This window comes from Ambystoma mexicanum, chromosome 4p, assembly GCF_040938575.1.
Source record: "Ambystoma mexicanum isolate Mex_15411 chromosome 4p, UKY_AmexF1_1, whole genome shotgun sequence".
In the NCBI taxonomy this organism is placed as follows: Eukaryota; Metazoa; Chordata; class Amphibia; order Caudata; family Ambystomatidae; genus Ambystoma; species Ambystoma mexicanum.
Genome location: NC_090927.1, coordinates 507349651 through 507372564, shown reverse-complemented (window position 1 = coordinate 507372564; position 22914 = coordinate 507349651). Strand labels below are relative to the sequence as shown.

General features: G+C 45.4%; 1 protein-coding gene across 4 annotated transcripts in view; it reads left to right on the top strand.

Annotated features, from left to right (window-relative positions):
* The window catches only part of ALLC (allantoicase), a 729391-nt gene that overhangs the window by 132930 nt on the left and 573547 nt on the right, over window positions 1–22914 (top strand). For all 4 annotated transcript variants that reach the window (XM_069605010.1, XM_069605008.1, XM_069605009.1 and 1 more), the window contains 2 exons: window positions 20862–20912; window positions 21869–21956. In XM_069605010.1, coding sequence (XP_069461111.1) covers window positions 20862–20912; window positions 21869–21956 — 139 coding nt within the window. The remainder of the gene's footprint in view (window positions 1–20861; window positions 20913–21868; window positions 21957–22914) is intronic.

Below are 22914 nucleotides of genomic sequence, written 5' to 3'. Positions count from 1 at the left end.
CCTGGTTACTACCTTTTAAAGAAAAAAATGCAGTCTGGCCCAGGCCTGCCACAATGTTGATGGAGGTGGCGGGCGCAAGGGACAGTTGTCCTGCTGTCCTGGACTTCATGCAGGCCATGTAATGAGAGAATTTATTTTTTGTTCTGGAAAGCACCACCTATAATTTGAACTGAATGGGGAGCAATGGCACATGAGGAGGGACACAAACATTCTCGGGGAGGTGTTTTCTTGTTGACCCACCCATTGACTACCCAAGGCCATGCTAATCCCTATGGCCATTCTAAACCACTTCCTGCCCAAAACGCATTCCAATCCTGGGATGTCTTTGATCTCGCTTTAGTGAAGCCTTACCATACAACTTTGCACTTGTAGTGCCTGCCAATGTTTTTTCAATTCAGTCTTCTGAGAGTTATTCACTTAATTTGAGTTGTACCTGCGCTACTGATATAATACACATTTCTTACCAAGCCTTCTCGATTTATAAGCACGATGCTGTCCTTCACTCAAGTCCTGTTAAAAATAAGCATTGCCAAAGCCAATAGTTTTGACTTGTGTATAGGTATCAGGCATTTGCCAGGCGCTGCAGTTATATTCCCAGGCACCATTTGCACCTACTACCATCAATTGCCAGTTAATAGCACCATGGCAGTGCCTGGCAAATGCATTTCCCATGTCTCTAAAAGGCCCAAACTGTTGGCGTTGCCAATACTTGTTTCTTTTGTTTTGGTGGTGTGGCGCCTAATCTGCCCCACATTCGTTTGTTGATTTCTTTTTATGCATGCTGACCTAGAAGTCAGCCCCTCCTGCAGGGCAATTCACATCTCGTGAACACAAGGCTGTGGGGGGTGTGGTTGGTAGGAAGACGGTTGGTTGAGAACGGTTAGGATCTGGAGTGGCGGGCGCCAATTTGACAGTTTGCCTAGGGTGGAAAAATTCCTTGCACCAGCCCTGACTATACTTTACTCACTATGTACTAGTCAATTGAGAAATACGTTATTTAGCGTGGGGAATCGTGTATTGTCACCTACGAAAAATTATCGACAGCTGTTTAAATAAGTCTCTGAATAGGGGCACTCGTCCACTGTCATCACTGCATACACACAGGTATGACAGCAGAGTGGCAAATGCCAAAAAAATGAAAAATTCTCTTATACGAAATTAAGTATGCAGGGACTAACACATGAGGGTTATATTGTCTACAAAAAGATAATTTTGCAAAATTACCGAAACACCATGCAAAGATTGAGACTACAACTGTGCAGTAAGGATAGTCAAGCAGTCGTTAAACATCTGATAACAAAAGACATGGTCCAATTTTGGTAAAATGCCCAACTCTGCGTCCGATAAATTGATGACTGAAGTTGCAAACAGCATTAGTGAAGATGTTTGGGTGACATACCATACTAAATACCAACACATTTGCTTAAACGAATTACAAGAAAAGTTTCCATTTTCCCAACCGATGTCTCCGGTGCGTCGGGGACAACATCTCTGGAACCTGAAGAGATATGTCTTCTTATTCAAAAGAGTAAAGGGTAAAGAGCTCCTGGACCTGACAATTTGGCCTTGATAACCTTACAACATGATACAGAATTATGGTCCAACATTCTATCTCATTTGTTTCGAGAAATTCTTGACACCGCAATTTTAACCATGTCCTGGTATCTATCCTATATAATTCCAATCTTTAAGAAGGGTGAGAGGTCTAATCCTGCAAATTATAGACCGATGTCCCTTCTGGATGCAACTAGCAAGATCTTTGCATCCATAATACTTAAAGGACTTGAAATATGGGTAGATAAACTTAATATATTGGTCCATAATCAAGTGGGATTTTAAAAAAACGGGTGGAACCTCCTTGAATCACCATTTTAGCTCACCTGTGTGCCTCCGTCTGTAATGGCACCTTGGTAACTATATATATGGCTTATTTAATTTATTGTTTACATTTGTAGAGCGCGCTACAGCCCAAAGTCATCGAGGTGCTGTTACATGAGATTGTAGGTGGCCTTATTCAAGTTGCATTGGAGGCAGCAACAAGTAGGGTTCTTTGGTTACAGATATAGTTGGTAGCAGAAAAGGTAGTTACAACAAAGGCGAAACAATGAAAGCTTACTTACAGTATTGGCAATAATACTTTTTAGGAAGATTTCAAGGACAGAGGTGCTGCGCATCCGGCCACAGTACGGCGAAATGAGCAGTGGGGGCAGGCGCAGAATTTTACAAGTCACACAAATACAAATGTTTTAATAGCTTTGCGGAAGGCAAGGTGGAAGTCAATCATCCTAAGGTGCGTGGGTAAATCGTTCCACTGTGACGCCGCCAGAGCTGGGAAGCTAGTGCCACCTGCACACACTCTCCGGGTCCTGGGCATGGAGATCATGTCATTGTAGGCCGTTCTCATAGACATAGAAGAAGTTGGCTTCTTCTCTGGGACAAGTAGGGGGGCCAAATCATGGAGGCATTTATGCGATATAGCGAGGGTTTTAAAGACAATTATTTCTTTGATGGGAAACCAATTAACCTGTCTCCTTACCTCCGAGATGTGATCCTTCTTGGAGATTCCTATGGCAGCCCTCAAAGCATTGTTTTGGACCAGCTGGAGTTTAGCAATGTTTTTGCCAGAGGTCCCAACGAGGAGGGCATTGCAGTAATCCAATCTTGATCGGATAGTTGCCCTAGCAATGGTGAGGCAGTTCTGTCGAGATATGAAGGGTCTTGCTGCATTGAGAAGTTTAGAGTAGTAAACCGAAGAAGAGGCAATGGCATTGACCTGCCTATTCATAGTTAATATGGGGGTTCATCAAGCATTCGCCAAACCTATCTCTTTAATGCACAACAATACCTTTCTTAGGGTTAGAATTTCCAGGGAAGGTAATTTATCTAGGGTAATTACAACTTTAGTGGGGCTAAGACAAGTATGTTTCTTGGCCGTGATTCTTTTTAATATCTACATTGAAGACTTGGATTCTGTGTGGGATTCTATTAATTGTTTCCCAGTTAAATTGGGCCCTTTGAAGCTCAATTGGTTGGCATTCCATGATGACTTGCTGTTCTTCAATTTGACCCCGGTTGGATTGCAACAAAAACTCACAGCTTTTTCCTCTTATGCAGAGAATAATAAATAATCTTCCAGTCAACAGGGCCAAATCGAAGATAGTTATATTCTCGCAAAAGCATAAACCTAAGATAATTGGATGGGTAATTGGCACTGCCAGACTAGAAATTGGTCACTCGATCAAATACTTGGGTTTTTATTTAACATAAAATTTCTCAAAAGAAGTTATACAAGAGTATTTAGGAACTAAATCTTGAACATTCATTACTCAATTAAAGAGGTTATGCAAGAGCTTATGTAAGCTCTCCTTGATTCCATTTCGAAAATGTTATATTGCCACAGTGGTTCCAGTTCTATTTTACAGTTTGGAATTTGTTTTGACAAACATAGGCCTGTTCCTTAATTCCCAAGAGGGAATCATCCGGAAGCAAGGTATGGGTCTTCCAATGGCAGTACCTACTTGGGTCATATGACATGAATGTGGGTTGACTGACTTGGCAACTTGTTTGACATGGGCACAATTGAGATTGTTTTCTAAAGTAATGGATCCTCCATCCAAATCGATGTTTGTGGACTTGAATATATATTGCTATTGGGAAGAATTATACCTTCACTGAACTGTTTTCGAACCGATATGAAACAGATTTTGAACAGACTTGGTCTAGATAATCTTGCTATATATTTCCATTATAAACATTATAGCTGTTTTCCGAGGAAAAGAATATCTTTACCACAATATATCTCACTTTTTGCTTGTTATAAGCGTTGTGGCATTTATAATAGATTTAAGCTTAATCTACTCCTTACTTTGGAATGTATGGGTCAGAGAATTGCCTTGTTGAAAAATCTTAGAATCTGCCATCCCTGCAAAAATACAGAATATTACAAAACAATTCAATATCATCTTCTTTTTTGTGAGTTTACCAGATCTATTAAGAAGAACTATTTTCAATTCCTCACTGAATATTGTTCAAATGAGGGTGATAATATTATATGGTCACAGTTGATGTTGGGAAACAGTATATCCAAATTGCACAATCTATATTGGATGCTGGTAGAGGTTTTCTAACTCTTAGGAATTCAAATTTGATTACCTTGTCTGAAGAAGCTATGTTATATCTTATATTTCATATTTCTAGATTTTTCTACTATGTTGCTTTCTTTTATGTAAATCTTCAAAATGATGGATGTTATGTATGTATGTCTATACGTTTTAATATTGTATAGTGAAATGTTTTATATATATCAAACCAACTCACTAATAATTTTTAAAAAAGAGTTTGCCTTGACTGCTTAGCCATACTATCACTTGGAAATTCAGCCATGCACATTGAATTATCTGGGTTCTAGAGCCTAGGACATCTCCCCAAAAGCCTCCATTTGAGAGGTTGCCAGGGCACCCTTCATGCTTCTGCAGGAAGAAGCCCCCTAACATGTTGCATCAACTGGAATTGCGATCGAATCGGGGACAATAAGAGCTCACAGGGTCTCTAGAGGGGATCTAGCTCCTGGTTTCCCAGGTGGACAGAGCATGGACTGACAAAATGAGAAAAGTAGATGGGAACTGGGAACGCATTTTGAAACCCAATCGAGTATCTGTACACTTTAACTTAACAAATGATGCTTTTATGTTTACCCAAGCGGTATGTACCATAAATGAAGGTCAAGTTTTGTGTTGGAGTGGGAAACTCATTTTGCCATAGAGGTCCTACTATACTCCTAATAGATATGATCTCCCACAGAGATTATAATATAATGACTAAATCTTCTGGGCTGAGATAATGCACACCCACGGAGATGCCAGTATAGCTATGCCTAACCTTTCCCGCTCGCATTACCATTAGGAGTTGAAGCTGGAACTAACAAGGGAGTTTCAGAACATCGCATAGAGCGTGAATTTACTACGCAACAAGAAACGTCCTGAAGAAGACCTCATGGGAAGGCTGAAACACGTGTTGGCACACTACCAGCATACTACCATTAAAAAAAGACAATTTGATAATTTTTAGCTGTTCTGTTAAAATGTTTAATGTGTAAACAGCATTAGAAACTTGTCATAAGAATTGTGGGGTATGCCCAAATGGTCAAGGACACATACTTGTTTTATGTAACCTTTCCATTAACCTGACTTGCTGCCCTAAGGATTCTCGGAACATGTGCCACAAACGATATAAATAATATAAACAATATAAATTAAACAATATCAATTAAACTGTGCCTAAATAAAGATGAGAGGGTGAGGGGTCAGGTGGTATCCAAACTTCTGGCTTCACCTTTTGCCATGGATTTAATGAGCAGAATGAGGGAAACAATAATGTAAAAGAATGTATAATTGAGTTCTGCTTCAGAGTGCAGCTTTCTGTGTATATAGTTTTCAGTGCATGTACCCTAGGATACCTTCATGACCTTTTACCGCTTGAAGGATCCTTTCTTCTACCGTACCAGACATTTCTCTGAGGTATGCGTCAAGTGTGCCCGCTCTTGAGTGGGAGCTAGGTTTGGTCGAAAATTGGATTTTCTTGTCTTTTTTACCACACAAGGGTCAGCTTGGTTAATCACCTTCCTTTTTTTCCATAGCACTTACAATATCTTAAAGGAAGAGAGAAAACGTAATAACTTAAGGAGTTAACTTCAAGACCACATGCTCTAAGGACCATACCTCTCATGAAGATCTGCGTTTTCATGCTCCAAACACCAAAGTTGGTATGCTGGGCCCTAAGCCACAGCCTCCCATTTCAAATAAAAACACAAAAAATAGATAAATGGATGATACAAGATAAAACCCATGAACAAAAATTTATAATATTATTGATACAATGGAAATGCAAGATTTACAGTTGACCCGAGGTGGGCGCTCAAAGGCTCAAAGCCCACAGTCACCCCCTCCTTAAATATTTGGCACGGTTGGCCAAATAAGGTAGGATCAATGCACAATAATTAGTGGCAATATTCAATTGAATATTCACAAAGAGTTTCCAGGGAGGCTAATTCGAGGGTTTAAAGGCCCAAGGCCCACAGTCACCCCCACCTAGGATGCTTGTCCAGTTAAAATGAAAACAAATGACTGAAGTGCCCAGAAGAGACAATTCATCATATTTACTGGGCTCAATTGTAGTACGAGAAGGATTTTTAAAAAACTAAAATGCATCGGAACATTTAAAAATATTTTTTAAACATTAAAAAATGTTTAAAGCTCAGATGCTAGCTTCAGAGAGCGGGCAGATGGTCCTCTGCTCGAGCAAGAACATGTGAAAGGCAATTATAAATACCTTGCTGGTTTGCATGGCAACTGGCATAGCAGCTAACAGTAATCAAGGACAGGCAGCAGGGCCATCCCAAGCACTTTTGGAGCCCTGGGCACGGACATCTGTGGGGGCCCCCCTCCAGAAAACCAAAGGAATTAAGTGATCAAGAATATCTGCCCCATACCCCCTGCCGCAATCACGACCCATAGGTTGATATGCTGCCCCACAGCATTCAAAATAAGGATGTTTACTGCCTTTAAGTCCCCTTACCCTCTTAATTCCTGATCTAATGAGAATGATAAACAAGTACCATTTGAAGGCCAACATTAGCAGTCTACAAAGATGTTACTTCTGTTCTTTATTTGAATGTATTTGTAACGTGCACCTGGGTACCGGAAGCTTAAGGGTGCAATAAACAAACAATCTGAACAGGTATAGAGAGCAAAGCCGACCAGTATAGGAAGAAGCAAAAAAATTATCGAAATAACAAGGTCTTAAGTTTTTTCTTGAAAATTGTTGTAGTGCTGCAGTGCTCTAATGTCAGGAGGGAGGGCATTTGAAGGTGCCCACTCCCCGACACAATATCCCAAAATCAGAATAATGGACACACCCCAGTAAGGAATGAGACCAGGAGAGAGATTGCCATTTGAACAAAGTTTATATAAACACAATTGTGCATGCAGAGAACTCTGCTGCCCGGAGAGTGCTCTGCCAACAGATACACAGGCAGCACATTAAACAGGCATCCAGCGTCATAAATGACATCACATTACAGTATACAACCCCACAACTCCATTGGGTCAAATCATCGATGCAGTATGGAGCCATACATGTTGACCTCATGGGATTGGTGGATGCTTAGACATCACTTCTGCAGCACGTGGGTCCGCTGGGCTCATCTTTGCAAGGTGAATGTCAGGCTGGCAAAATGACAATTTCCCTGACTAACTGATCTTGCAAAAACAGTATTTGAGAGCATGAGAAAAATGACGCTCGTAAAGTCAAGTAGGAATATGGGTGCTTCTCAGAGTGCATACACAAGATATAGGCAGGCATTGTACCCTCTGCACTCCGTTACCAATAAACCTAGAATCCCTCTTCCAGGTGGCCACCTTGGAGGTTTTGATCTCCCTAAGGCCTCATGGTACGAATACACAAGTGTTATGGTTAGAAAGAAATATGTGGGTCTGGGGTTGGGGCGCTTAAGAGTGTCTTCGTTGGGTCACTAAAGGGGGCCAGATGTGTATCTGTATCAAAGAACAGAGGGGCAGTAGCCTGGTAGTTTACAGCTTAGCAGGGTAGGGGTCGAGAGGGACACAAGCAGGTTAATGGAGACGGATGGGCTCTCAGGCGGGGGCCTGTTCTGGTCTCACAAAGTGCTGTGAGATCATCTGTTCTGGGACAGCACTGAAGGTTGCAACAATGAATAGCTGAACTTCAATGAGAACAAGATTTGTGCGAAGCTGGCAGGAGGCAGTGGGGTGGGGGCCTGGGCTGGCGGTGTGCAGCGTTGGACCAAGGGAGAGACAGGCTTTTAGAGTTAATTTTCAGGCCTAGTAAAAGATGGCGTCTTGTGAGTTACCTAAAATGGGGTCTGCGTGCATTAGTAAGGCCTAATTGCATGATTTCCTTGTTAGTAATTAATAAGTAATGAACACAGAATACAGTTTGGCGGAGATGTGGATGTCTTCCATCTTCAGCACAAGTGACATTCTTGCATGCAGGAGTGGTGAGGGGGGCGGAATAAGCCATCTTCCTCCCAACACATTCCAGGCCCTGGGGGCTGCCATATAAAAAGCACATTTGGAGGTCTGAGTCAGGGTGCATGTAGGGATTTTAAGTTGATTGGTGTTAGTAGATTGCAGGTTCCTCGTATTGGCTTTATCGATCAGGGCTTTCTTCAAATAAGCATAGATACAGGAGACTTTTTACCAATAGAATCCAGGAAGCTATGCAACCTGTAGTATTAATGCAGGACTGTATGTAAAAGTACATGTAGCCCAGAATAGACAGAGAACTCACATTTGCTACCTCACAGAACGCAAACGTGCTCAAGCATGGATAGAGGAGACCAATTGGAAGGAAGGAGAAAGCTACACATACCATAGCATGGACAGTGGACGCAGATTAGAAGCTAACAGGAAGACGTCTGTATTCAGACAGACTGAGATTAGAAGTGGGACATGGTTTTCAAATAGTGTTGCCATTAGAGATCAAAAGAATAAAGTGCCTGTGGTGTGCAATATGGTTATAGGTGATAGGATCTAAAACAAAAGGATCGAATGCCTTTTTTTCGACACTAAAAGGACCGAAAGAAAGGGTTGAATTTTTTAAAGATTTTTTACATTTTTTTATGGGGGGGTCCCCCACCAACCCCCGTTTTCTTTTTAAAAAAAACATTTTTATGCATACTAAAATAAAAAACATAAATAAATCAATAAAAAAGCATTCAACCCTTTTATTTCGGTCCTTTTGGTTTCGAAAAAAAGGGCATTCCATCCTTTTTTTTCGATCATTTGGCTGGACATCGTGCAAATATATCAATGCTCATTATCATAGTGGAAGCAACACTATAGCCAGTGAAACCATGAGTGAGGCTGTTTTGAAGATCATATTTGAGAAGAAAATATCTCTAACTGGCTGACAATTTTGAAACGTTTAGGGACTGGCATTTTCGAGAGGCTAGGCAATACAAGATTAAATTAGATGACCAGCGTTACACACACTGGTTAAGGGGTGAATCTGGGATTTGTGCCAACTCTGCAATTTCTGAATTTGAACACTTTGTTTTCCAGTTCTTACCAGGAACTAAAATAATCTAATTTGATAAAACTGACTTGGAAAGTACACCAATCACGTTACCAAACATGAACATTTTTAAAAACTAAATATTATAGAAGGGTGTAACACAGAATGATTCTAACTTCATTCTCTACATCATCAAGAGACGTATATAAGTACCAGCATACCAATCATTGTGATTTAACAGATTTAATCTGGATTGGTCTTTTGTATTTTAAAGCTTTACATACTTCCAAAACACTAGCTTGTAAAATTGTAATTTATAAACGTGCAGAAAAACCTTTGACTTTTACAAAAATGCAAAACTTTTTTTGTGTCAAACGAGCAGACTTTAAAATATGCTTGCCCGAGTCCTTCAGCATCTGGTCCGCTCCCTTCTGTCTACCACCCCTTCCACTCAAATGGCCTACATAAGAAGAAAGATCAAGTAATGAGCTAAACGCTGCTACCAGCCTGCAAGGAGGCAAACTTCACAGAAGACAGTACATTAATGTGCAAGATATTAGATGATCGACCCGGATCATTGTATTGTCTGCTGGCTAAGCCAGGATACAAGCATGAATGCTTTGGTTCCAAATTCGGATAGTTATTCATCTCTTGGACTAACAGTTTCTTCTCATCGTTGGAAGTGATTGCCTAGGTTTTACAACACCCATATGAACAAGCCAATTTCTAGACCTTCACCAAAAGGATGACATGTTCAGTTTTATAGCAACCTCTATCTGGTGCAGGTACATTCCTGATAATAGCAGACCAACTACATATGCAGGCAGGTTTATACATTTCAGAGATAGGAAAGGCTCAGCCAGCCTTCTAGGAATGTGCTATTCTAATCTTGAATAGTAACACATATCTAGGCAATGAGTGCTTAACACAGTAAGCTAACCTCTGAACCTTTGTGGCACTCAATTTACCAAATGCATTTCAAATTTGGCTATTGCACATGATCAACATAATTCCCACTGGAAGGAAAGAATGCTACAGGAGTTGTGCCGCAAGGAACACACAAACTATATATACCACAGTAAACACAGAAAGCATTACATGATAAATTGATCGAGGCAGAATGTAATTGCCAAAACAGACAGGCAATGGGTTTAGAGCCTTGGCACATGCAATACAATATCCTGATGTGTGCTATTTAAGTCTGGTGAACAAAGGAATATTACTTCTTTAGATCAGGCAGCCTTGTGGGGCCCCTTCCAAGGTGGGGGCCCTTCCAAGGTGGGGGCCCTGGGCAAGTACCCCTTTTGCCCTCCCATAAAAACGTGACAGGCAGCAGGAAGTTATAATCTAACCAAGCCGAGCCAGGCAAACTGCATGAAGAAAAGCAAATAAGAGCGGCATAGCAAAAAAGCTTTAGGCTCTTCACATTGGCATTAAGATTTCCCACGTAGATCCACAGAGTTTTGGGAACAGCCTGCTCAGCTTGCGTTGAGGGGTAAGTAAAGTATGGCCTGAGACGTGCTGCTTGCTGCTGAAGGCTTCGGTAGGCTCCAGCCATGGTACTACAGCGGGAACACTCCACTCCAGCTCCCACTCTTCTATCTGCAGCAGCCTCTCCAAATGCAAGGACATTCTGTGAATTAGTAAATTATGGATTTAGCATAGCTCCAATATGAACGAAATGAATATGTATGTATCTGATGCTGACGGGCTGAAGCATTGTTCTATCTTATATGAATTACGGGGCACGTCCAGCTATAATAAGAGGTACTGATTTAATCTCCACATATAAATCGACTATATACTTCTCATGCTCGCACCACACTTTGCTGTTCACAGAGAACTTGATATGAATTGACCCTCGCCCTGTTTTGCTATGGTTAAAAGTCTGGGCTAATGCGAAAACTATACTACCTTGAAACACACGCAGGAGGTTATCAAATCAATCCCCTGGTTAGCCCAAATTAAACAGTCTCTATCTACATCCTTATTTTGATAATCGAACACCAGGTCAGACATTTAAAAGCTTTAAAAAACACCTTGTTATTAACTAGTGTCTAACTAGTGTCTTGTATAGGAAAGCTGAACTGGTGACGCCCCTAAATCACTTGTATATATTAACTACCGACCACCTCCCGGTTATTTAACATGGCCACATTTAAATAGGAGGGGGCTTTTATCACTAAGGCCATGTTTTGATATGCTTTTGTTAAAAGGGGTAGCTGTAAGAAGGTTGTTTCTTGGACCATAGTTGCCCACTTTGTAATGCACCTAAAGAAGATCTATTGCATTTTGTTGTCCTACTTATGTTATCTCTCCTAAAACTATTTTTTTAAAATTTATTTTTATTGACAACATACACGACAGGGTGGGCCTACTGGCCTATTCCACCCGCAATAGATGCAAGAAAAAATCACATTGTCAGAAACATTTTCTGGTTAACTCCCAACCCCCCTTCCCCCCTCCCGATCCCTCCCCCCAAACAATTGTTACGCCAACTTTAGGGAAAATGCAACTATATTTGACATAGGGAAGAACACTTGCATAGCGCTGCGATAGAGAAAAGTGATCCTTGAGACAGTGGGGTAAGGCCATGTGGTGATTGGGCCAGGGCAAGACCAACCCTCTGAGGGGCGTGGGGACCAGCGCATAGCAACCATTGGTTTAAACTTTTGTTCCATCGCCCCTCTACAATCGCATAGTAATACAATCATCGTGCAGCAGCACTGCCGTCCACTCTTGGACAAAATCAGACATAGTATTGTTTGCTATTGCCGAGAGTTTTTCGTAGCTGAAAATCACTCTGAGCTTGCAGAGCCATTCCTCTTTGGAGGGGGCCAGGACACTTTTCCATTTTTGCGCAAGCGCCAGTCTCCCTGCCCGCAACATGGCGCATATGACCTTGGGGAAGGCATTCACCTCCGACTCCGGCGTGGGGGAGCCCAGTAGGATTTCCAGCGGGTGCAAAGATGGACCATAACCCTCGATATCTTTGATCCAGCTTAGGAGCTCCGTCCAGTATACCTGTATGGACGGGCAACTCCACCACATATGAAACCAGGTTCCCCGTTGATGGCATCCCCTGGGGCAGAGGGAGGAAACATCCCGGTACATTCTAGACAATAGCGCCGGGGGGCGATGCCATGAATGGAGGATTTTAAAGTTATGTTCCATAGCTGCTGTGTATAGGGAGCCTGTGAAAATGCACTTGAAAACCGCCCTCCAGGTGTGGTCCTCTATTGGCATCCCCATCCTCTCTTCCCATATGCGCTTGAAGGGTTGTCTGCCTTCTAGGTCGGCTATAATCAGCACACTATAAAACTTAGATAGCGAACCTTTGCGAGATTTACTTTTGGCCAGAATTAGTTCGAGTGGGGTGAGGGGGCGACTAAGCTGATCGGACCACCGCGGTTGGGTAAGTATCCCTTTCAGCCGCAGGAATTCAAAAACCGTGGGGGGCCTGTCCACCAGAGCCTCTGTCAAGCTGTCGTAGTCAATGAAGCCCTCTTCTCGTGTAAGCTGGGAGACTCTTTCCAGTCCCATGTCAGACCATGCCTGGGTGTCCCGAAAGCCCCTCATATCCAGATCAATGGGTGGGCCCCAGAGAGATGACAGAGGCGAAGGCCATGTAGATATCAAATTATTAGCTTTGCTGGGTTTCCACAGTGACCAAAGGACTGCTAAAGTAGGATGTGTCTTGAGTTGTGGGGGGAGTGACCTGGGAGAGGCCCAGAGATAGTCCCTGACCTTCCTCGGATGTGCGTGGGTGTCTTCGACATACGTCCAGAATGTACGCATGTCGTCCCGCATGTGCTCCAACATCACCCTGAGCTGAGCTGCTTTATAATAGAGCCTAAAATCGGGGAGACCGAAGCCACCATGGGACTTTGGGAGGGTCAGAGTGGAAGTTTTAACCCTGGGCCTTTTGCCGTTCCAAATGAAGTGAAGGACACAAGACTGGAGCACCTCGAAAAAGGCCTCAGGTATCACGACAGGGAGAGCTGAGAAGAGATAGAGAAGGCGAGGTAAAATGTTCATCTTAACCGAGACCATGCGTCCAAGCCAGGAGAGCGTGAGGGGGGCCCATCTTTTGAGATCGCTACTGACCTGGGCGAGGATTCCAGGGAAATTCCATTGGTATAGATGAGACAGATCTCTGGGGATGGTGATGCCCAGATACCTTGTGGATGTTCGCTCGATTCTAACCCCTTGAATGTCGGTTTTGTTCTCAATATCTTGTTCCCCTGGGCCCATTGGCATAATACTTGATTTGGATGCGTTTATTCTCAGCCCCGAAAAGGAGCCGAAAAGGTTTATGAGATCAAACAGCCTCGGTAGGGATTTGTGAATGTTGGTCAGATAGCCCAGTATGTCGTCCGCGAACAGGGAGAGCTTAAACTCGCACTCACCACATCGTATACCCCTAATCTCCGGGTCGTTCCTAACCGCTATAGCCAGGGGCTCCATGGCCAGGGCATATAGGAGAGGTGACAGGGGACAGCCTTGCCGGGTGCCTCGGGAAAGGGAAAAGGGGTCGGATGTGCCCCCATTAACTGATACTCTCGCCGAGGGCAAGTTGTATAGAGCTGCGACCCACCTACAGAAATTATCTCCCAATCCCATTTTCCTAAGAACCTTGATCATGTAGGGCCATTCGACCCGGTCGAAGGCTTTTTCAGAGTCGAGTGAAAGGAGGTACCCCTCCACTCCCTGTTCGGTAGCCTCATGCATAAGGTCGAGGGTTTTTCTGATGTTATCCGACCCCTGGCGCCCCGGGATAAAGCCCACTTGATCTCCATGTACTAGGGAGGGGAGGAATTTTGCCAGTCTGTTCGCCAGGAGTTTCGCCAGTATTTTAACGTCAGTGTTTAGGAGCGATATGGGGCGATATGACTGGCATAGGGCTGGGTCTTTGCCGTCTTTCGGTAGGACCACTATTAAGGCTGACATCATTGTGGGAGGGAGGGACCCTTGATTTAGTGCACAGTTAAACAGCTTGGCCAGGAAGGGGGCGAGTGTGGATCTATAGGTCTTATAAAATTTGACTGAGAAGCCGTTGTCCCCCGGGGCCGTGCCACTTTTTAAGGAGGAGATAGTATCAATTACCTCTTCCGGGGAAATAGGGATTTCCAGAGCGTCGGCCTTGTCTGGTAGCAGGCCCGGGACAGGGAGGGAATCCAGGAACCTATCAACTTCTATCCCATCCCCCTTGTATTCTGAGCAGTATAATTTTTCATAGTATAGCCTGAATTGTTTCGCTATTTTGGAGTCCCTTGCGGTCGAGTTACCGTCCACAGAGCGGATTGAGTTCACTCTCCTGCTGTTCCTAAGTTCGCGGAGTCTCCAGGCCAGTATCTTGTCGGCCTTTTCCCCTTTTTCCATATATTTTTGTTTCAGAAACGAGAGCTTCCTTTCCGTTTGCCCTAACTGGAGGTGAGCCAATCTAGTGCGCAGCTTCTGCAATTCCTCCCACTGCCCAGGGAACATCTGAGTTTTCAGTTTACCACCCGGTTGTATGGCCTCTATTTTGGTTTTCAGGTCTTTCTCTTCCCGGTCCCTCTCTCTTTTTTTCCCCGCCCCAATGCCAATTAGGGTACCTCTGATGGTTGCCTTAAATGCCTCCCATACTCCCATAGTGCCTACCTCCCCGTTGTTGTTCAGGGAGAAATAATCTTCTATGGCTGTAAGAAGGGTTTGGCGCGTCTCCTTGTCATGTAGTAGGAGGTCGTTACAACTCCATCGGGAGCTGGCTACAGGAGTAGGGGGGAGGCCGATACCAATCTTCACCATGTCATGGTCCGTCCAGGGGACGATTTCCACCCCAGCGCTGGTGATCTCACCCTGCATTGCTGAATCTACCAAAATGTAGTCTATACGCGAGAAGGCATCGTGAGGCTTAGAGTAAAAAGTGTAGTCGGGGTTCAGACCTTTCTTGGGTGTACTCGTGTCACACAACCCCAATTCCCCATTCACTGCCTGGAAGGTTGATGCCAATTTTTTGTGGAGGCGGATGTTGGGGCAAGGATTCACAGATTTTCTGTCCCTTTCGGGGCAGAGCACCATATTAAAGTCCCCTCCCACCAGGAGGGTCCCCTCCGCAAATGACATTATTGTCCCCTTCATGCTTTCCCAGAAGACGTCCTGCGACTCATTTGGGGCGTATATGCAAACCAGGGTGAACAGGCGTCCCCGCACATCCCCTTTTACCATGAGATACCGACCCTCGGGGTCGGCCTGTGCCACCTTAAATCCAAAGTGAGCCCCGGGGGACCCCAGCAGAGCTACTCCCCTCTTCTTGGACTGGGTAGAGGCTGAGAATACCTGATCTATATTTTTAGCTTTAAGCTTGGGCTCCTTCCCCCGAACCCAGTGGGTCTCTTGCACAAAGAGAAATTGTAGTTTCATCCTCGTAAATTCCCGCATGAGCAGTGACCTCTTCGTGGGTGAGTTGAGCCCCCGAACATTCAGAGACCCCACTGACAAGGATTGGAGTGAATCATCCATTAGGATGCGTTGTGAAGCACCTAACTCCAATTTCAAGGATGCAAGCGTCATTACTCCCTCTATGTTTCAGCACCTCGCTGAGGGTTAGGAACAGCCCCCAGGGTGTGATCAAGACCCCAAACTTTGGCGTATTATAACAAATTCCCCAACATCCCAACATCCCCTCTTCTCTCCCCCCACCCCCCTCCCCCCAGATCGCCTGGTTGTATTGAGGCATCGTCTCAAAGTCACACAACCGGCCAACCATGTCTCCCCCCTCCGGGCTCGTTACCTCATTATAAACTCCCATTCGAGCCCCCCCCGCCCCTGCGGGCTTGATGCAAGAATTTGAAATGTAACAACATCCCCCCTTTGCAACGTCGAGTGGAGAAAGATTTCATCAGATTCTAGTAGTTTGTTTCAGTTATTCTGAGGGTCCGGCGACGCTGGTGCCACTCTCCTGAATTTCCTTTGGCCTCGTACTCTGCGCCTCTCCTTTGGAGCGTTGATCTTTTTAGGGCCCTTCGGGGTGCGCTCACGATCGCGGTCTCTCGGTTCAAAATCCGAGTTATCTAGGAGTTCGCCTGTCACTCGTTGGATGTCATCTTCGGTGATCAGGGTATACTTATATCCCTCGTGCTCGAAAGAAAGTGAAAAAGGATACCCCCACCTGTATCGGACTCCCTTGGCTTGGAGCATTTTCGTCAGAGGGGAACAAAGACGGCGTCTCGCCAGAGTGAAGGCCGACAAATCTTGGTATACTGAGATCTGGGCCCCATCACATTCCACCGGGCCCTTCTTGCGAGCTAGTTCGAGGATCCTGCTTTTCTCAGAGAAGTAGTGGAAGCGAACTAAGACGGATCTGGGGCCTCTGGAGGCTGCCCCTGCTCTGTGGGCCCTGTCGATGGTGGGTTCGTTAGTGTTAGTTCCGTCAAAAAGCACTCTCACCACCGCGTTGACTGCCTTGACAATGTCTGCCTGGGTTTCCCCGTCCTGTTCCGGGAAGCCCAGAAAACGTAGGTTGCAGCGCCTTTCTCTGTTTTCCAAGTCATCCATTTTCAATGAGCATTTTTCTTCTCTTCTCTCAAGTTCAGACAGGCGCATGTCAAATTGCGATTCGAGAATGTCATTCGAAGGTGTGTTGTTCTCCAGTGACTGCACCCTGTCTTCTATGTTTTCAACCTTTTTGTCTAGGGTGTCCAGCCTAAGGGTGATGTCTGCGCGGAATCCTCTAATTTCATCCAGCAGGGCCGCCATTCCCCTGGAGACCGAGATTGCGTCTGCCGCTTCTTGCTGCGTTTGGGCGGCCATTTCAGGGGTTATTTGGGGCTCAAGGGACGGGCGCCGAAACCTCTGCAGTGTTTCCCTCCAGGTCATAGGCCTTCCCTGGACACTCTTGCTCCCCGGTGTCTGCCCCCAAATGATTGTGGCCACCGGGGCCTGCTTGTCTCCTTTGCGTCCCAGGGGGAGCGGGGGCCCTTGGTAGCTCTGCGGCCAGGGGCGGGGAGGAGGTTGTGGGGGGGGGCTGGAGCCCCAGGCAGATCACTTGTCGTGGGCGGGGGATCCACTTCCACAGGTTCTCCCCGTTTTTTTTTTTTTTTTTTTCTTTTTCACCGTTGTGTTGGGGGCCGTGAGTTTTATTGCCCCCTGTGGGTGCCCAGCCCCGGGGTGGGTCTCCTTACCTCGGGGGGGGGGCCTCTCCCACGCCACTCGTGTTCGCCCCGCGCGGGCTTCTCCAGAATCTGCGCAATCCTGGGGAGCCTCTCCCTCGCTGACACCCCGCTGGGGGGGTTCCTCGTCCTGGTGCGGCGCCTCCTTCTCCCGCTCCTCGGTCCACCTCCTGGGCCGTTCCGTTGCCGCGAGCCGCCGTCGGTTCTCGGCAGGATCCCTCGGCCTCGGACGCCTGGGCCTTTGCGAGGCCTCTCTGGGCCCGGGCTCGCAGTTGTTTTCCGCGGAGCCGCAGGGCCGCAGGAGGGAGGGGTTTTGCGCCCTCGGGGACCGCTGGCTCGCAGCTCCGGCTCTGCTCCACTCCTGGGTTTCAGGTTTGGGCCAGGGGTGCCCGGCACCTTCGTACTGGGGGGGGGGTGTCGGTGTCTCGCTCCGGGGGTGTCGGGGGGGGGCTCGGGTCCCTCAATCAGCGCCCTGGTGGGGAGACGAGCGGAGATGCTTCAACACATCTCAGCGCCCCCTGGTGGATCCCCCTAAAACTATTTTAATACCTTTGCTTAGTAGATCGAATTTCCTGCAATGTAGACCTGCATTTTATTATTTGTTGTCAGCCGATACTTCTACAATTGCTTGGTCAATGCTAAGCTATTTGAGAAGAGCTTTGAAAATTAGAAATCTTTCACCTGAAAGAACCAATGGGACATGATTTGCAATGTGAATTTATAAAGATACTTATTTTTGTGCACATACTCCTGGTAATGTCTGCAAATAATAGATTACTTTGCATTTTAGCCTCTTTTACTGTTATATTGATTACAGTGTTACTCGCCAATCATTTTTAACCATTATATATATGATCAATATTTATGTGAAATCAATTGTACAAATTGTTATGAATTATTTTTTTGTGATTGTGCAGTGTTATGCAATTAATTCCTTAATAAACTTTTATGACTGACTGTCTTTTTTGAGCCCAGTGATGGGATCGTGAATAACCCCATTCAAAAGCAACCATTGGTTACTCATTGTGTCTGTGATTGTACATGAGTAGTCTGATATGATATGATATGATAGTTTATTTATATAGTGCCTATACACAATGTGTTTCAAAGCGCTTTAAGGCAAGGGAGGGAACAAGGGAAAATACAATGACATTCTTACAGGCCATGAACAGTAAGGATGTGAAATTAACTACCGTACTCGGCCTGACGATATTTAAGATAGTGCAAGAGCTAAGACATAGATAAGGAAGGGAGGGAGAGAGTGGGAAGGAAATGGAAACAGACAGGCGACTACCGTACTAGGCCTGACGACATTTCTGGTAGAGCCGGAGAAACACAAAAGGTGAGGGAGAGGGGTGCAGAAAGGGAGGGGAGGAACAAAACAAGCGACTATCATACTAGGCCTGACAACATTTCAGATAGTGCTTGTGGGGGGTGGGGTGGAAAAAAACAGTAATGGGAGGGTGGAGGAAACAGACGAGGTTGCTATCATATTAGGTCCAGGGACCATTCTGATAGAGTAAGTGCATAGAAGAAAGTAAGGGTAGGAGATAAGAAAAGGGAGAAGGGAAAGGAGGAGAGAACAGAGAGTAAGCAGTCAAAAAGAGTGGAGAAGCAAGAGTGGCGAGCGAATACAATTGCAGAAGTCAGTAGTAACACATAATGTTGCAAGCCAGGGTGCAAGATGAAGATGGGAACAGCATGATTCAGGGCCACCATGAGTACAAGCTGCAAAGGAAGTCCAGCATGAAAGTTGAGAAAGAGTGACGCACTGTGAATGAATGAAGTCCATAAAAGTCAAATCCAGCATTGGCCACAAGACGGTGATGGTGAAACCAGAATGTATCAGGACAAACTCCTGCAGAAGTAGGCTGGAGGAGGTTGAGGGGGAGCAGGGTAGAAGAATCAAGCAAAACAGGCAACACCTGTGTGCGAGAAGGGGGGGCGGCACAAGGGAACATCACAGGGGGACAAGAGGGGGTGGGGATGGCCTGTGGGGACAGAGGGGGTAACACATGTTGGTGCATGCTTACCTGCTGTCTGAACAGGGGGTCGGGCCCTGGGTCCTCCTGGTCCGAACAGGTCCAAACAGGAATTGCCCTTTTCTTTGTCAGCCCTTCACTGCAGACGCCCGAACGAGAGACGCCCTTGATCTAATAGTTAAGAGCAGGAGGGAAGAGGCAGGGCTAAGAAGGTGGGTGGTGCTTAGACCAGGTGACCTAGATCCACTTGTACCTGCTCCGCATCTGCAAAGGAAAAGAGGCTGGAGTGCTCCTTAAGTAGAGAAACGGAGAGGCAAGCAGGAAGGCACCAGGTGGGCGGGGCTTGCTAAGTGGTGAAAAAGAGCGGCAAGCAGGAAGGCACCAGGTGGGTGGGGCTTGCTAAGTGGTGAAAAAGAGCGGCAAGCAGGAAGGCACAAGGTGGGTAGGGCTTAGGCCAGGTGACCTAGATCCACTTGCACCTGCTCCCCATCTGCAAAGGAAAAGAGGCTGGAGGGCTGCTTAAGTAGGGAAACAGAGCGGAAAGCAGGAAGGCACCAGGTGGGCGGGGCTTGCTAAGTGGTGAAAAAGAGTGGCAAGCAGGAAGGCACCAGGTGGGCGGGGCTTGCTAGGTGGTGAAAAAGAGTGGCAAGCAGGAAGGCACCAGTTGGGCGGGGCTTAGGCCAGGTGACCTAGATCCACTTGCACCTGCTCCACATCTGCAAAGGAAAAGAGGCTGGAGGGCTCCTTAAGTAGGGAAACAGAGCGACAAGCAGGAAGGCCCCAGGTGGGCGGGGCTTGCTAAGTGGTGAAAAAGAGCGGCAAGCAGGAAGGCACCAGGTGGCCGGGGCTTGCTAAGTGGTGAAAAAGAGCGGCAGGCAGGAAGGCACCAGGTGGGCGGGGCTTGCTAAGTGGTGAAAAAGAGCGGCAAGCAGGAAGGCACCAGGTGGGCGGGGCTTTCTAAGTGGTGAAAAAGAGCAGCAAGCAGGAAGGCACCAGGTGGGCGGGGCTTGCTAAGTGGTGAAAAAGAGCGGCAGGCAGGAAGGCACCAGGTGGGTGGGGCTTAGGCCAGGTGACCTAGATCCACTTGCACCTGCTCCCCACAGTTTATTCGGTTTACTGTGAAATGATATTGATTTCCAAGAGGACAAGAGGAGGGCAGTTGCCCACAACCCCATTTGCTCCAAAAGGGTTGTTGTTTGCCCGATTGGAGTAATAGAGGTACTGGAGCACGTTGAAGACACCATCACATACGATTTGCAGTGGCATAGCGCTTAGAGGGCAACCTGGAACTGGTGCTAATATCCAGGTGGGCATGACGTGGAACCAGTGTCTGTGCAAGCACGTAGGTAGAGCCAAGATTCAGTAAAAACGGGTTACAAATAAGCTTCTGCATTTTTAAGGAGTGGCCAAGATTGTTGGGTTGTGATTAGATGGGAGAAGCTAAATAAATGTACAACTACGAGTAAATGTTGTGCCCTGTTCCTCACCCATCATCATAGCGGCAGAGGCATGGTGACCACATTACTGTAGATCTATTTTCAATGAATATACATTTAGTATACTTATGTTTTAAGCTCAATTGTTTGTGAACTGTAGGATTTAATTTTAATCACGTTGGATATCATTAAATGACATTTTCTTTGAAAATAATTTCAATTTTCTTTTTTCGTGTTAGGTTTTCTTTGCAACAGATGATTTTTTTGCACCTGCAGAGAATCTTTTGAAGGTTTGTTGACTCAATTATTATTTAAGTGGTCATGACATGTGATTAAATATATATAAAAGCTATGTTATGTAAAACAGTATTCTCAGATTAAATTCATGACAAGCACAAAAGTGTTCAACCTTGCCTGCACTATTGAATCGTGGATAAATGCAGGTGTTAGCAACATGGTCCTTTTCATTAGAATCAATTCATGCTTTTAGGCAGATTGTGTGATGTATTGTACTCCAGATTCTGATATAGCTTCTGAAGTTATAAAAACAGGATTTCTATGCTCAAACCCAGTGAAGGGCCAATATATTGTAGGTTCCACAATGGGTTGTGGTGCACAAAACATCACTTTCCTGTGCAAAGGAAAAAGCAAAAGATAAGGCGAATAACCCTGATTTCGATTGGCTGACGGTAATTTCACCCATCCATTGGCCAAAGGTCCCTCACCAGCAGAGGTGTTGTTCCTGGCTGTTCCTTTTAAACAGAACTATAAGAGGTGTGTGCCTGCACACATTCTGACTGCACCATCCAAAGCACAGAGCCAGGCTCTGTAGGAGCGATCCCTCTGGACTGGCTTTGTGGGAGCTCTCCCAAATCCATGCCCACAAATGGGCAGCAAAATGTACATGCCCCCTTACTGTAGGTGCTGAAGATTCCTACAGACGCTTTTACCCTGGTGCATATTCCATTAGGGCAGCATGCAAGTGTGCAACATGAATTTCCAAATTTAGGTGTAAATGAGGGAAGGAACTTTTAGGCGCGCCTGGTGGTTAAAAAATGTCCACAGATGGCGTATTTCACGTGGTCACTGCTCGTTCTTGTTATACCAAAAAGCAGCATGTGCTGAATGCCAACTGCGTGGCCTAAAGCTTTTCATAAGGTGACCAAAGGTCCCATTTTAGTCATTCAGTCATTTTAGGACATGGGTTGCATAAGAAGCCGCAAGTAAAACCTATCTTTTTTTACAGAGACACCCTCCAGAATTTAAAGCAGATGTATTCACTGATTATGGCAAGTGGATGGATGGATGGGAGACGAGGCGGAAAAGGGTGCCAGGTAATGAACTAACCAAACTCATGTGCAGGTGTATGGTACCATTAATTTAAAGTGCAATCCTGACATTCGATAGCTATTATGAAGAGTAAATCAACTTTGATGAGCTGAATATGCTAAGAATAAGTCTAGGGCTTCATCACGAGTTGGGCTGTAGCCCTTAAATACGGCGGTAACAGTATTACCTCCGCATTTAAAGGCTGGCCCTATCACGAGTTGGCCAATAAATGGGCTGTTTACCTCCAGCTTTTTTCTGGAGGTGAAAATCCCATCCAGCGCCCTGTTTTTGGCACGGTATTAGCACCGAAAATGCCCCCTTGGATTCAATGGACCTAATGGGGAATGGGCGTTTAACGTTAATGCCCAACCCGTGATCCAGCGGTAATTCCGCTGGACCGGTGAGCGCTAATGCTGTTACAGTTGGGCGGTATTCCAGCCGGGATACCGCCCAACTCGTGATGAGGCCCTAATAGTCTACAGCGAAACCCCTGCCATTAGGCATGATTTAACAATTGTACACGAAGGTCAAATTTATTGGATATTCAATGTTCTAGGTGGTTATATAGAACACTTAATTTCCAGATGGCAAAGGACAATTGAGCCATGTGATAGCCAACCACAGAAATGTGTTTGTGTTTAACCTCTAATATCCATTTCCAGTGCTTGTAGGATCAACTCAGCCTTGCATCATTCAAGGCTAAGTATCTTTGATGAAGTGCATCTAGATAGCATCACAGATGCACATAAAGCTTCATGGAATATCAAATAAATCCATATAAAACGGTTTTATTTGGTGCCTGTACTGCCAGGCCTTTCAAATCTTTCCTTCCTAGAGGGATAAATGACATATGAAATATTTCACCACTGGACATATGCACACCACTAGAGGTTCCCCCTCACACTGACTTGAATTCCATTCAGACCCGATAAAGAAACTCTGAACATGGAATTCTCCTTGTTT